Source organism: Benincasa hispida, chromosome 12 (genome assembly GCF_009727055.1).
Source record: "Benincasa hispida cultivar B227 chromosome 12, ASM972705v1, whole genome shotgun sequence".
In the NCBI taxonomy this organism is placed as follows: domain Eukaryota; kingdom Viridiplantae; phylum Streptophyta; class Magnoliopsida; order Cucurbitales; family Cucurbitaceae; genus Benincasa; species Benincasa hispida.
In genome coordinates, this window is record NC_052360.1 from 64,394,876 (window position 1) to 64,411,896 (window position 17,021).

General features: G+C 33.0%; 1 protein-coding gene across 1 annotated transcript; it reads right to left on the bottom strand.

Annotated features, from left to right (window-relative positions):
- Positions 1-1,797: 1,797 nt before the first annotated feature.
- Positions 1,798-16,531, bottom strand: LOC120067600 (protein SRC2-like). Its single transcript, XM_039019145.1, has 3 exons — positions 16,072-16,531; positions 13,476-14,208; positions 1,798-1,911 (listed from the first exon to the last, which is right to left on the bottom strand). Exons 1-3 carry the CDS (start codon positions 16,527-16,529, stop codon positions 1,798-1,800), a joined length of 1,305 nt encoding a protein of 434 aa, XP_038875073.1. The 5' UTR covers positions 16,530-16,531.
- Between the last annotated feature and the right edge of the window lie 490 nt (positions 16,532-17,021).

Sequence of the window (17,021 nt, forward strand, 5' to 3'; positions counted from 1 at the left end):
TTCTATGTCCATTGGATATAACCAATCATCAGTACGATGACCCTTCATAAATGTTCGTAATTACAGCAGACCAATTTATCGTTTTGCCGCTGTAATTATATCTTCCTCCTTAAGTACCACTGATCCCTCTAATGAACAATACAACATAGTCCTACTATGTGTGAACATCTCTCGGGCCATGAGAAGGTGCATGACGCCACATCGTTCAAGCCCCGGGATCAGCCCTTAAGAGAGCAATCTATCTACTTGCCTCTGCTTTGGGGAAGGAGTGAACTCCATCTTATGACGCTGAGTTTCCAGCTCCCAAATCAGACGAATTCCCAAAATGGTATTTTTGAGTCGGCGCTCTGGCCACTCGCACCCATGCAAATTAAAGAACCACCCTCAATGGTAGGAGTTCCCAACTCACTCAGGATTGAGGTCATGTTACCTATGATCATCCTAGTGAAGTGAAGTGAAGTCTCAGTCATGAACGGAGTTATATGATAAGACATTAACACTTCAAATTCAGGTCTTATACAAACTCTTTGTATAGGATGCCCCCGTTCGCATGTCCATTACATGAATGATCAAGATCAGACCATCTGTGACAAGTCACAACATTTGTAACAATTCCACAAAGCGGGCCACTTTCATAATGTTACCAGGATAAGGTTTCCCTCATATATCCATATACTACAAACTATTTTTGGTTGTCACTTAAGACATGATCCACTTGTATGTCACTACATACATACTTAAGTTATATAAAGAAAATCAGGGATATTAAGTTTTTTGGTTTATGGTAAAATAAAAAACATCTAAATGTGCAAAGTTAATAAGTGAAGTAAATATCATATATATTATACATCATAAATGTTTGTACAAAGTTATTTACAAACTATAGGACATGAGACTTTAAGGCACATACCCCAACAATTTCCCACTTGTTCTAAAGAGAAGTGGGGAGTACAAGTAAAAATATACAAAATAATGAACTAGGGCATAAAAACCCAGTGCAACAAAATCTCCCACTTGCCCTAGTCCAGCCATGGGCGGTCCCATAGTCTCATGCTCTGAAGATGACCCTAAAACACTGTAGTCGTGAGAGCCTTCGTAAACGGATCAACAATGTTTTGCTCTGAGGCAATCTTCGTGACGATCACGTCTCCTTGATGCACTATCCCACGGATCAAATGATACTTCCACTCTATGTGTTTTCCGCTCCTATGACTCTTGGGCTCCTTGGAGTTCGCCAAAGCACCACTATTGTACAATAGAAGGTGATGGGCCTAGACATATCTAGAACAACTTCCAGCTCTGTCAAGAACTTTCTGAGCCAGACAGCCTCTTTAGCAGCTTCACAAGCCACTACGTACTCGGCCTCCATAGTGGAGTCGATGATGCACCCTTGCTTAGTGCTCCGCCACACTACAGCTCCTCCATTAAGAGTAAATACTGACTCTGAAGTGGACTTTCGAGAGTCTTTATCAGTCTGAAAGTCAGAATCTATGTATCCAGTAAGGATCAAATCCCTAGACCTATATACGAGCATGTAGTCCCTCGTTCTCCAAAGATACTTGAGGATGTTCTTACATGCGGTCCAGTGACCCTGGCCTGGGTTAGACTGATACCTACTGACTATTCCTATAGCATAACAGATGTCTGACCTAGTGTAGATCATCGCATACATTAAACTGCCAATGGCAGATGCATATGAGACCTGTCTCATGTCCTCAACCTCTTGAGGTGTCTTAGGACACATGTCTTTAGACAAAGTGACTCCATGCCTGAATGGTAGTAGGCCCTTTTTGGAGTTCACCTCCTCCCTCTGGTTCTGCTTCTAGCTTCCTTCTCAATCCTTAGCCAGGTGATGAGACTCTCCAAGGAAAACTCCTTGGTCTTATGCTTCAACATGTTCTTAAAATCCTTCTACAAATGAGGCAGTTTATCAATAATGACAGCAACTTGGAATTGTTCGTCTAAAGGCATACCTTTAGTTATTATCTCATGGGCTATCTTCTGCAATTCGTGGGACGAGACGATTGGTTTATCCCTGATACATGCATCAACAACTTTCTTGACGGTAAAAAAAAACAGCATCTTTTTCTTCCATCTTTTGAAATTTGCTCATTCGAACCGAAATGAACGATTGAGGTCGGATGTCATAATGTCGTTATTTCTGGTGAGGGTCATTAGTGAATTGGCAAAAAACCGTCTTAAAATTATTGGAAATGGAAACATCCTCAGACGATGAATAGGATAGCAGCAAATGGTCTAGACTGGAACCTACAAAACGAAAACTCGTTATAGCTGAGTCACGGAGCTCGCTCTCTTTAAGACATTTCTGGCTCTTTCCAAGTGTGCAAGCAAGTCAGAAATACTGCCACATCGTCCCTAGGATAAAACAACCCAAAAAAACTCGATCGAAAATGCAATGTTATCGACTGGAACACACACCGTTCTGACTAAATGCTCGAAAACAGGAAAAGAAAAAATAGGAGAGCGATGGAGAATGAAATGAATGTTCTGTATTGAGAACTGCAGGTTGAAGATGCGGGTGGGGAAGTTTAAGAAGGCCAACGGCTAACAAAAAAATTTATGTTTAATAAACAAATAACCAAAATAAAAAATAATGGGAAAGATAATATTTTTATTAGCGACACGTGTGTGGGACCTTCACCAAACCCACATTAATCTATCTCTTCACTCCCTCCAAAACATGGGTACTTCTTGTGGCCCAAACCCATAGTCAAAGGTTAGAGTACAAAAAGAAGACTCCCGTTTCAAAATTTATCAATGTGGAATTCTCAACTAAAGGTTAATTCCCTTTAATTTTTCCCTTTTTAAAAAAAAAAACAAAATTAAATTTTCACCCAACATATATATTCATCAATTGTACATAAAACATTCTCAATTGTTGTTGCTGCTTTGATTTCTCTAACCTCCAATTATTCTTTTAATTTTGTTTGTTGCCATTTTTCATATTTATTTGTTTATGTATTTTAGAGAGAAGAAAGAAATGGAAGGTTTTTTCACCAATCCAAAAATTTTGCTCACCAACTGCTTGATGAAAAGTGGGGCTTGCAGTTTTGTGTAAAATTTTGGTGTGAATCTCAACTGATTTATTTCGAATACTAATGTTTTACATATTTTGCTTAAGCCCAAAAATCATTTTTTTCATTGAATTTTTGGCATTTTTAAGTACGACGAATTCTCTAAGTTCTATTATATCACTTAATGATAAACAAATCTATTGTATGTACAATACAATATCTCATTCTCATGTTTTTTGTGAACTAGTTTTAAGTTATAGAAAAGTGTAATGGTTGGAAGGTGTGTTTCTTTTCCCATATTAGTTGATCACCAAAAACCCCAAACCTCTGCAAGCTCTTTATGTTTAATACATAATCACACCATTTTAAGCCGAGGTCAAATAATGTCCCCTAGTTATTGCACTAATATCAATAGCAATAATTAATGATATATATGTGTGTGATATAACCTTTCGTGTAGGCATGAGTTATATAAAGAACATAGTTGTAGATAGGAAGCCAAGTAGTACATGTTTTTTGTTGGTTAACACCTCATTCTATATATAGTTTCCAATTTATCGATTACAATGTGATCGCTTACAAACACTAAACGATCACTTACATTTACTACACGATCACTTATAAACTCTACACGATCGCTTACTAATGCTATACGATCGCTTACACACACTATGTGATCGCTTACCGTAACTACACGATCACTGAGGCTCTTCTACACGATCGCTTAGTAGATGAAGTAGGCGATGAGCGGCACTCCTCGACTGATTCTACACGATAGACTATCCCGAACTCCCACCTTCGAGAGCTCACTTCCCTTATTCAAGATATTCAATTTTCCATGCCTTCTCTTTCGATTTCTTCCTTCTTTTAAACCCCAACTTCTCCCAACAGAATTGAAAGAAGTTTAGCTGTGGTCCCCAACCTCTTTAACTGACTCAACCGCTAATTTTCTCCTATTTCCTCTATTCTTCCTTCTTTGGTATTGCAGTATAATTGGCGACCTATCACAATGCAGGGGCTTGTCTTTAACAATCACAGTGGTAAGATACTTGTTACCAAATTTAAGATACTTATTGTTGTTTTCTTTTGCTGGCTTTTCTTTTTCTTCTTTTTTGAAAATACAACTTAGAAAGTGTACATCTAGTTGAACTTGCTATAAATATATGAGTTTTTTTTTCCTTTTTGGAGAGTTTTAATTATACAATTGAGGTAGGATTACACACATATATATGAAATTAGCATCCCATCCTTTTGAGTTCATATTATAAGTTAGTATGATTTATTATGAATTGGGTAGGCAGGATTTTTATTTGAACTAGTTAACTCTGCTTTATATATTCATATTTCTTATTCCTTTGCCTCATTTCTTCTATCATTTATTGTTTCTCTCATTATACAGTCCAAGAAGTTCCAAGACGATGGTTAATTTGAAAAGGGTAATTACAATTGGTAGTATTTTTAGGAATAATAACCATGTGTATAACATCATTTTAAAAAAATTGCAAATATAGCCAAGTCTATCAGCGATAGACCTCTATCGTTGATAAACTCTTACCAGTGATATAATTGTGGTTATGGCTAGTGTCTTTTATTGTGTTCCAAACTAAACATAATTTTTAGTATTAATCAATTTTATGATATATATGTGTGTGCCTTTCTGTATGTATGTATATGTATATTCTCTTTTGACCTTCTAAAAAAGTTTTAATAAGTAGGTATATCTATTTAGTATTTTACTTCTTTATTTCAATAATTTTACTTAACTTTTATTACTTAATGACTTTTTGTAGGTTGGACTATCAATGATGCAAAACAATGTCTAGATGACTAACATAACTTAAGTTGGAGTTATTTTGATTTTTTTCATCAACGTATTTTGTACTTTATAGGAGTTAATGTATTGTTTCATCTCTAAATGTTTGATACTCATTACTACATGTTTTTTTTTTGTTGGGCAATACAAATCTTCTATAGATGCTTATTTAGATATATACATTTTGATATTGTGGATAGAAATATTTTTTTCATTTAACTTTTAATGTGTAGCAAGGTATAAAACACAATAATAACAATATGAACATATATGAGAAGTTATAAATGATCAATTATAGGCATCCATTAAAACTATAAATAGTTTATAAAAGATATAAAAAGAAAAATAAAATGTGAAGCTTATTACTTTCATTAAATAAATGCTATAATAGACAAATAGCTTTTTTTTTCTGTAAAAATAGGTCTATAGCTTTTCAAAAATTCTCTTTTATTTTACAAAGATCAAATATGGTATTTAAAGATTGTCTTTATAACATTTACAAAAATACTATGAAAAAGTTGGATTTTTTCTAGCATGGACTATCAAAATTTTACAGAAAACGCTATAAAAGACTTATTATAGCTTTTTGTCTAAGCTATCGCAGGGTTGTTTTCCTGTAGTGATAGCTATGATTCTTGTTTTAATAAAATTTATTATTTTATCATTTATCATGAGTTAAATTCTCTAAGAGGTTCAGTTACATCAATACCTTAGGATTTTATGGCTTGAACAATGTTTATGTTTCATACCTCTTTGACTTTTACATTTCCTTTGTTGAGTTTATGGATAAATATTGTTAAGTTAAATTGATTACTTAATTTAGCAATCTAGTGGAGTCTTAATATTGAGAAGGTTAGGATATAAAATGATGTCACAAAGGAATAGGGACTAGGAGCCTAGGAGTAGGAGGGTCAGTCGCCTTAAGGATAAGGGACGTCGTAGGATAAAGAACCTAAGCTTGAATTAATCTAAGATTCAATTACCTATGGGAACGTTTGGTAGTAGCTGTTTATGAAGGAATTAAATTCTCGAAGCAGAAGCAAATGATCGCCTCGTGTGTTAGAATTTTTTTCTTACAGAACTCAATAAAATAGAAGACAAAAACAAGATAAACATATAAGTTGCAAAGCATGTTTTTTACATATACTTCAAAGATGAAAAAGAGGGAAATTGAATACTAACTCTTCAAGAATCAATTCTTCATGTATTTCCTCTCCAACAACAAGAACATGATCTTCTCCCATTCACAGCAACACAACGAACACGACAACGAGGACACCACTACAATGTTAACCTTGTTATTCTCAAGGTGAAAATCGCTGAGAGTTGTGGACTTCTGATTAATTTTGATAAAGGGAAAGGAGAATGTGTTCTTGAGAGGAAAAGAATGTAGAGGGATGGAGAGTAAATCTTGAGAGGACTATTTTGCCCAAAATTGGATTTTCACATTTAAAATGTATCTTACCCTTCCTACGTATCACGTTTGTTTAGAGAAGTAAGGGAGTTACATAACTCCCTCCATAACTTGAAAATAACTCCCTAGGGGTTAATTTTTAAAAATTTAATTAATAATATTAACTAGTTAATATTATCAAAATTTAATCATATATATCCCATATAATATAAATTCGTAGTTTATATTATATCGCATATAATATAACCTATAGTCTATATTCTTTCATATAACCTATAGTATTAATATGAATCATATTCATATTAATCTTAACCTATAGTCTATATATGAATCATATTCATCTAATTGATATTTGAATCACATTCAAATATTTATTTCTCTCATTAACCTTTATATTATAATATATTGTATCACATACAATTAAATCCCTTTAATTAATTTGAACAATTCAAATTAATATAAAATTAATTTAATTCTCATTAATTCTTATTGAGCTAACAAGAGGACCTTATGGACCTACAGATTGAAGCTCCAATGATACAAGATTAATTAATTAAACTTTTTAATTAAATTAATCCTCATTCATTAACTGTCAATCACTCTACTAAAGACTGACAGTTGCACCCTTTGCAATGTATATATGTTTCTATTCTATTGTATATAACCAGTCAACTGTGCATTGATCCTTTACAAATTGCTTGTAAGTACAGTTGGGTCAAAATTACTATTTTACCTCTATAGTTATATCTAACTCCTTAAGTACCACTGATCCCTCTAATGAACAATTGGTCATAGTCCAACTATAACTGAAACCCTATCGGGCTAGGAGAGGGAGAGATACCTCATTGTTCAAGACTCAGAATCAGCTCCTAGGGGAGAAATTTATCTACTTACCCTAACAATAGGAATGAGTGAATTTATTCTTGTGTAGCTGTGTTCCCAACTCCCAATCAGATGAGTCCCTAAAAGGTAGGCATATTGAGTTGGCGAATCAGGTCACTCTCACCCATGTAGATAAAAGGACCGCCCTCATAAGCAGGAGTTCACAACTCATTTAGGATTAAGGTCAAGTCACCTATGGTCATCATAGTGAAAGGTAAGTCTCTTCTAGTAACAGTAAAGTCTCTTCTAGTAACAGTATTATAAAGAGAGACTAATAATTTTGTAGCTCAGTCTTATACAACCTCTTCGTATAGGAAACCTTTGCTCATATGTCTCCACATGGATTATCAAAATCAGATCATTTGTAATACGTTACAACAATTGTAACAACTACAAAGTGGATTGTATTCGTGGTATCACTAGGATAAGATACCAAGTCTTATCCATCTACTATAAATCATTTAGGTTATTACTTAAATATGATCCACTTGTATGTCTCTACATACATGTTTAAGTTACATCGAATTTTATGGATTTTGAATATCCCAAAGTTGAAGCAATCAAATGCATTTGTCTCTAAATTCATTTTACAGAACATTCAAATTACAGGAGGACAGAAACCAAGGATAAACAAATTAATCTAAGCATGTTTCTATTGTGAAAATAGAGAAGAGAGAAATGGATATCACATACCCTTAAAATAGCGTCTTCTCATTTCCTCTCCACAGCACAAAATTCAATGCTTCTCTCGATCTCCCGAACCTGACACCACAAACATAACGTACAGTGACAAGGAAAGGGACACCACCACAAAATCTTCCTTGTTATTCTCAAGGTGAGAATCATGTAGAGTTTTGTGAGCTTGCATTTAACTTTAGTGAAAGGAAGAGAAATCAAGACAAAATTCCTTCTTCTTTTTCAAAGGAGTTCTTGGTTGAGAGAGTTATTCAATTTTGCAAAGAGAAGAAGATGATGAGGTTCTGTGCGGAGAAAAACAACTTTTCACCTTCTCCTACAACTCAAGTAATTGAGAGAATAAGGGAAACAACTTCCCTCTAAAATCAAAATAACTCTCTAAGGAGAGATGTTTTTAAATTCAAAATTTAAAAATAACTTTAATTTAATTATATTAACCACCTAATATGATTAAACTATATATTATATCTCATATGATATATATAACCTATAGTTTATTATACACATATAATATAACATTTAGTTTATTATTCTTTCATATAAACTATAGTATTAATATGAATCATATTCATATTAATTTTAACATATAGTTTTATACGAATCACATTCATATAATTAATATTTGAATCATATTCGAATATTTATTTCTCTCATAAAACTATATAGATTTAATATGAATCATATTCACATTAATTTTAGCATATAGTTTCAATATAAATCATATTCTTAGAATTAATATTTGAATCATATTCAAATATTTATTTCTCTCATTAAACTATATAGATTTCGTATGAATCATATTCACTTTAATTTAAACATATAGTTTTTATATTAGTTATATTCATATAATTAAATTTGAATCACATTCAAATGTTTATTTCTCTTATAAAACTATATAGATTTAATATGAATCATATTCATATTAATTTTAACATATAGTTTTTACATGAATCCTATTCTTATAATAAGTACTTGAATCATATTCAAATACTTATTTCTCTCACTAAAAACTATCAACATACATCAAATTAATTGTATCACATACAATTAATTCCCTTTAAATAATTTGAACGATTCAAATTAAACCTAAATTAATTTGATTCTCATTAATCCTTATTGAGCTAACAAGAGGACCTTATGGACCTATAAATTGAAGCTCTAATGATACTTGATTAATTAATTAAACTCTTTAATTAAATTAATCAACCTTCATTAACTGATGGTCACTCCACTAAAGACCGACAGCTGCACTCTTCGCACTATAGATATATTTCTATGTCCATTGGATATAACCTATCAATAATGCGTTGACCCTTCACAAATTGCTCATAAGTACAATTAGGTCAGAAATTATTATTTTACCCTTGTAGTTACATCTAACTAATCCCTTTAATGAACAATTAGTCATAGTTCAACTATAACTTAACCCCTCTTAGGCCAGGAGAGGATGAGGTGCCTCATTGTTTAAGCCCCAGAATCAGGCCTTAAGGGAGCAATTTATCTACTTAGCTTAACAATTAGGAATGAGTGGATTTCTTTTTCTGTAGCTGTGTTCCCAACTCCACAGTTGACGAATATCCAAAATGATAGGTATATTGAGTCAGCGAATCTAGTACTCTTACCCATGCAGATCAAAGCACTGCTTGAAGGAACTATGAAGTTCCACAGTGGAAGTAGGGATCGTTTCCAATTTTTTATTTTCACAGAAAAAATTTTACAAAAAAAAATTTTCAAAAAAAAATTATGCAAAAACATTTAATTTACAACATGCAAAATAGGGGAAAAAGAAATTAGGCTTTAGAGAATACAACCTTGAAAAACCGATGCCTTCATGAATTTCCTCTTTACTGGTCAAGAACAACCACGAACAATTAATCTTCCACAAACTTACAGTAAACCAAGAAAGGCACCACCACAAGTGAGACCTTCATATTCTCTGTAGGGGATGAGAATCACAAGAGTATGTGGGCTTTGGAAAATTTGGGAAGAAGGATTGAGATTTTCTAGAGAGGATTTTTTTTTTTTTTTGCAAGGAAATTTCTTCTAGTTGTTCTCACTATGGCTTTCTGTGAAGAAGTCGAAGTAATCGTCAAAAAAAAAAAAATCGAACCATTCCCTTCCACGATTTGATAAGAGAATTAAGGGGGAGTGAGTTACAAGTCTCTCCCAATATTAAATTCAAATATATAATAAATTTAATTATTTAACAAATATATATATAATAACTACCTCATCATATATTATATATATTGAACTATATGTTATATCAAATATAATACATAACCTGTAGTTTCTATATTGTATCTGTTCACACGAGGTTTCCGGAGAAACATGTTTCGTAGAGTTGAACTTGAGTTGGTGTTGATGTTAGAGTTGATTTGATGAGATGTGGTTCAATCTCTAATACTTGATCCTCTGATTCTCTCTCAGCTGGGTGAATATGCTTGACTTGGAGAAGGAAAGCACCAAACGTTCTTGAAGTAGAAGTCTTGGAAGCTTGGAGTAGAAGTCTTGGAAGAGTATTTGTGTCTTCAAAAGGCTTTCTGCCTTATAGGAGTGCAGCTTCAGGAGTCTTGGAAGTTTGAAGTAGAAGTCTTTGAAGAGTATTTGTATCTTCAAAGGTCTTCTACCTTATAGGAGTGCAGCTTCAGGAGTCTTGGAAGCTTGAAGTAGAAGTCTTGGAAGAGTATTTGTTGTCTTCAAAGGTCTTCTACCTTATAGGAGTGCAGTTTCATGAGTCTTGGGAGTCCTCTGCTTGTTAGTGAATTTCTCTCTGGGTTTTCTGAGTGTAGAAAAATGTTGCCTTTACAAATGAAGAAACTTCTCTATTTGTAGAGTTCTCAGGTGGGCTTCGTGGGTTAGTTGGTTCATGGGCCTGACCCTTAGGCCCAATTAGTTGGTTTTGGGCCTGATTTGGAACTTTGGTCCAATTTAACTTTTTTTTGTAGTTTGGACTTTAAGCCCAAATAGTAATATCAAATTGGACCAATTTAATCTCATCTGATTCATCTGTGTGACGTCATCGAAACTTGTCTTCAATTCAATTCGGGACATGTGTCAACTTCTAATTGGACCTAAAGTCAATGATTTAGAAATTCGTCGTTAATTTAGCAAACGACGTGGTGACTTGTGATTGGTCCAAAACTTCTCATTCAACAGTATCAAATACAATATAAATTATAGTTTATTTGTCTTTTAATAATGCATGTCATTTAATATAAATCACATTTATACTAAATTTTATTATATGAATCTCATCCATATAATTAATATTTGAATCATATTCAAATATATTATTCCTCTCAAATAAAATTTATATTATAATATACCAAATACATTATATTAATTATATCACATATAATTAATTTAAATGAATATCATATATAATTAATTCCCTTAATTAATTTGAACAATTCAAGTTAATCCAAAATTAATTCTCATTAATCCCTGTTGAGCTATAGAGAGGACCTTATGGACCTATAGATTGAAGTTCCAATGGTACTTGAATAATTAATTAAACTTCTTTAATTAAATTATTCAACATCCATTAACTGCTGGTCACTCCATTAAAAACCGACAGTTGCACTCTTCGCACTACAGATATATTTTATGTGTCCATTGGATATAACGATTCAACAATGCCATGACCCTTCACAAATTGCTCGTAAGTACAGCTGGGTCAAAATTACATTTGCCTTGTAGTTACATCTAACTTCATAAGTATCATTAATCCCTCTAATGAACAATAAGTCATAGTCCAACTATAACCAAACCCCTTTGGTGCCAAGAGAGAGTGTGGCGCCACATTGTTTAAGCCTCGGAATCAGTTCTTAATGGAGCAATTTATCTGTTTACCCATAACTTGGGGAATGAGTGAATTTCGTCTTGTGTAGCTATGTTCCTAACTCCCAAATCAGACGAATCCATAGACTTATTGAGTCGACAATCTGACCACTCTCACCCATACAAATCAAAGGACAATCTTTATAGGCAGAGTTCACAACTCACTCAGAATTTTAGTCATATCACCTATGGTCATCCTGATGAAATATAAGTCTCTATTATCAACGATGTTATATAATGAGACTAATCATCTCGTGGTCTGGTCTTATACAAACCCTTTTGTATAGAATACTCCCGCTCACATATCTCTACATGAATGATCATGATCAAATCATTTGTAGCACTTTACAACAATTGTAACATCTACAAAGTGAGCCATATTCGTAGTGTCACTAGGATAAGGTATCCAGCTTTATCCATCTACCACAGACCATTTAAGTTATCACTTAAACATGATCCACTCATATGTCTTTACATACATGTTTAAGCTACAGATGATAACTTTTGATGTTAGTTTATTGGTTTTGTAGATTAATGCTACTAAATGATAAATAAAATATCTCATATTTTATTAAATAAATAAAATTGTTTGTACACTACAATTACAAACTATAGGATCCACGAGATTTAGGGCATCAGCCTCAACATTGCCCTCATAGGTAGAAGTTCACAACTCACTCAGGATTAAGCTCAAGTCACTTATGGTCATCCTGGTGAAATGTTAGTCTCGTCTAGCAACAACGTTATAAAGAGAGACTCAACATTTCGTGGTCCGATCTTATACAAACTTTTTGTATAGGATACCTACGTCACATGTCTCCACATGAATTATCGGGATCAAATCATTTCGAACACTTTACAAGAATTATAACAATTTCAAAATGGGTCATATCAGAAGTGTTATCAGGATAAAGCACTCAACCTTATCCATATACTATAGACCTTATATGTTATTACTGATCCACCTGTATGTCAATCGTATACATGTATAAGTTAGATAATATAACCTTGAATCTTTTTTTAATGGATTATTGCATATAAAACTAATCAACCAATTGATTCAAATAATATATAACTACGAGGCTTTAGGGCATTCATCCAAACACGAAAAACCTTAGATCTTAGTTTATTGGTTTTGGGTTGATGCAACTAAATGTCAAATAAAATAACACTTATTTTATTAAATAAATAATATGTTTGTACAAATAAAATTTACAAACTACAAGACCAAGAGATTTAGGCACGAACCCCAACAATTTAGACCTCCTAAAGGAATTAGACACCAGACTGAATAGGAGTAGTTTTATGTTTATGCATATTTCACTGTCTTGGAATGATGTGGTCGCATCATTTGCAGTATAGAACCAAAAGTTTGGAACATAACGGCATCTCTGTTCAACATTTTTGTTTATTGTTTTTGTCAACATTCAACCCCAAAATCACTCATTTTATTGGTAACCTCTTGATTACATTGAAAAGCTCTTTCTTAGAAAAATTGAGTTCGTGAGATTCAACTTTTGGAATACTTCAAGATTCATTACTTCATCAACCGTGTATGTTTGCACTAGACCATATTTATTCTCATTTTCATCACTCATACACATTTGGTCGATCAGTAACTTAGGATGCACCAATAAATTTTGGTAATTTAAACCTAAAGTTTTAAATTAATTTACAATAAAAAAAAAAAAAAAAAGTCAAACTCGTTATTTAAACACATCACAACATCTCAAACATCCCCACAATACAAAGTTCAAACAATAAAATAAAAAAGACACCTAAAATACAATACAAGTAGTAATAAATTAGACAAGGGAATATAATCAACGTAAGTGGCATCCCTTATAGCAGAAGGATCTGGAAACGTATTAATGAACGATAAATCTTGCGGGGCATAGCCTGAGGGATCCGGTATTTGAAATCCCGCCGTTAAATCGGAGAATTCCGGCGCCGGCGCCGACGGGAGCTCCAATGACGACGACGACGCTACGCCGGAGAAAACTCCGACTGCAACCGCACCGGCCACCCCCAACGCTGATCCCCATACCGATTTTTTCTTCTTTGGCACCGATCGTTGCTCAACTGGAGCCGCACGTGCCTGCACGTGACTTGGGTGTGGTGGATATGAATGTGCATGCGGCGGCGCTGCTGATGGTCCGACGTTGTACGGCGGATACAGCGATGGCGGCATGTAGTGAGATGGCGGCGCTGCTGATTGTCCGACGTTATATGGTGGATATGCTGGCGTTGACGTGTAGTGCGACGGTGGTGGCGCCGCTGCCAATGGCCCGACTTTGTACGGTGGATATTGCAGTGGCGTGTAGTGAGATGGTGATGGTGATGGATATGGATCCGACGACTGTAGTGATGGTGGTGGTGGTGGTGGATAGCCACCATGTCCTGCCGCTGGTGGTGGGGGGTAACCGCCGTATCCTGTTGCTGGTGGTGGGGGGTAACCGCCGTATCCTGTTGCTGGTGGTGGTGGAGGATGGTTATATCCTTGTGGTGGATATACTCCCATGCTTCTGGTTAATGAAGAGTGATAACAACACTTTTATATTTTCAATATATTTAAATTGTGAATTATAAATTTGAAAATGCAAAACTTTGATGAATGCAGCACTTTGTGTAATAAACCCATTCTGTTTTTATTTAATTAAAATACGTATAATATGAGATATTATAAATTAATTTGTTAGAGTGTATAATTTTTTATGAAAGAGTAATATAAAAATATATGAATATAACATAAAACATTTTCATAAATTTAATGTATTAAACAAATTAATTAATAAGGAGATTCGAATCATACCTCATAATCATTAACACAATTGTATGTCATGTCAATCGAAATATACTCTCTGATTAAACTAATTAATTACCATTTTAATTTTATAATTAAAAGAATCATTATTTAAATTTGGATTCAATTTCTATATTTATCGTCAAAACACATAATCTGAAAAATACTAAAAAAACCACCTTTTTTTAATTATTAAAATCTTTCTCTTAAAATTTCTCTGTGTAAATCACTAACCTGACAGCTAACACTCCCTGATTTGTTTGAAAATAATTACTTTTTTGGTCTCCGAGACTTTCGGATAATAGATTCATTTGGTCCATAGTATAAATCTTATACTTCAGTCCCTAAAATTTAACAATATTCAGTTTTAGTCCATGGATGTAGGTTTTCCTTAACTACTTTATTAATAGAAGTACAGCGGCATTTTTAAATTAAATTTTTAAAAAATATATTTAGATATAGTCCGACCTTATCTATCTTATATGTAGCCGAACCTGCATCTAATATAAAATTGTCAAGTGACAATTTTATTTTTTTAAAAAGATAAAAATTTTCATAATTTTTTTCTGATAAAGAAGTGAAAAGCATAAAATTGTACTTAATCATTGCTCTTAAATTTAAAGTTGATTTGTCTATTTTCTTAATTTAGAAAAAAGAACGAAATAATTTTTTTTTTTGGAGAAAATTACCCTTCTAGTCCTCAAAATTTGAAGAATATGCATGTTTAGTTCTGAGTTTTAAAAATGTATATTTTTAGTCCACAGATTTATAGAATAGACCCATTTGATCATTGAGTTTTCAAAATGTACTTTTTAATCCTTGAATTTTTAAAGAATTTTTAAACATAAATTTAAAAAGTCCCTCAAATAATTCTATACTATTATTTTAAATAATATATTACATTTTAAATTAGAAAAATAATTTTTAAAAATCACATCCTCTTTAAAACTATTTTTTCTAATTTTAAATATCATATAATTATTTTCAAAAAATAAACCGAAAATACTTCAAGACCTTTTAAACCTATTTTTATAAACCTTAGACCAAAAAGGTATATTTTAAAAATTCAATGACCAAATAAACCTATTTTTATAAACTTGGAGACTAAATAAAGTATATTTTTTAAAATTCAGAGACGAAATGCACATATTCTTCAAAATTTTGGAATTAAGAAGATAACTTTTTTATATATTTTTTTCTCTTCAATTTTTATCAAAATAGCATAAATCAACCAATTGGTACTGGTGAAAGAATAGAATCTCTTACTTCGAGATTGAAGTTGACTTATGATTTAGGAGACAAGTAATAACTTGAATTTCAAATCGAAACTGAACTACCAACGATAATAAAAAAAATAAACATAAAACAAATTTCAAATTTCATATCAAACAACAATTTGATTTCAATATGTAAACATTATAAATAAATAAATCAATCAATCAAATTTCTCATACTCTAAAATGGAAATCATTACCAAACAGTGTATGTATTTTAAAAGTTTCAGAACTTTATCTGTAAATAAAGACGTTTCAGTTGTAATTATTTTTGTGGATCTTATAAATGGAATTCATCGATCATTTTCTACCTGCTGGTGGCGAAACCAGCCGCCGGAGCATCATTCATCGGAGAACCACCAAATTTGTACTGGAAATTCAGCAAGGCCACCGACTCCCCCGACGGGTCTCTAACCGGATACGAAACGGCGGCGTATGATCCCATGGAGTTTCCATCTTCAGCAGACTTCAACAGCTCAGCAACCGACACGTGGACTTCACCTAAATCTTTATGTCCTTTCTCATCCTCGCACTTAAGAGCAAAAACAATACGAGCTTTCAGATCCTGTTTTAAACCTTCCACGTCGAATTTCACCGGAAAGTTCCACGTAGGATTTCCGCCACCGTGTCGGTCCACGTCGGTTTTAGCACTGATCTGCTCCTTGACGGCGTCGCCGGTGATTGAAACGACGACGTATATCTTCGTGTTGGGTGTAGGGTCAATTCTTGTAAGGCGCCTGGCTGAAGCAACAATAATTTCTAAAGCCATCGAATTTTGTATTTTGAAGAAGATAGAAAGAAAATGATAATTAGTGTGTGGAATATGATTGAGTTCGTTTGGAAATTCCTTTTAAAAGCGAAGGAAGGCATCAGACTTTTTCAATTACGTACATTTCAATCCAAATCAAGTTGGCCTTAAAAATTGATTGTGGTTAAAATATAGGGAAATTTTAGTCTATTACATATTACTAAAATTTTGGTAAATAATTTTCCTATTTTCTAGTTTTTGAAAATCCCTTAAAATATATCAACTTTATTTATATTAAAAAATTTCTACAATTATTATTATTTTATGAACTTGTGGGACCCAGAGATAAGAAGTTGATACACAATAAGAGGTCATTTGGTTTAAGGTTTTATATATGGCGTGAAAATAAAATATGTCTAAGAATAGGATGTTTGGAGATCAAATATGAAATATGATTGTGTTTAGTTGTACATGAGAAATGCTATCAGAATTTTTTAAATAAAAATTATCTTT

What these genes read in the sequence shown, in the direction of transcription:
- LOC120067600 (XM_039019145.1), bottom strand. Translation starts at nt 16,529, where the DNA reads ATGGCTTTAGAAATTATTGTTGCTTCAGCCAGGCGCCTTACAAGAATT. An exon ending in GCTGGTTTCGCCACCAGCAG is followed by an intron (nt 14,209 to 16,071) that starts GTAGAAAATGAT and finishes TTCATTAACCAG; the next exon opens with AAGCATGGGAGTATATCCAC. An exon ending in TGTCTAATTTATTACTACTT is followed by an intron (nt 1,912 to 13,475) that starts GTATTGTATTTT and finishes CCTCATTTGTAG; the next exon opens with AAGGATTTTAAGAACATGTT.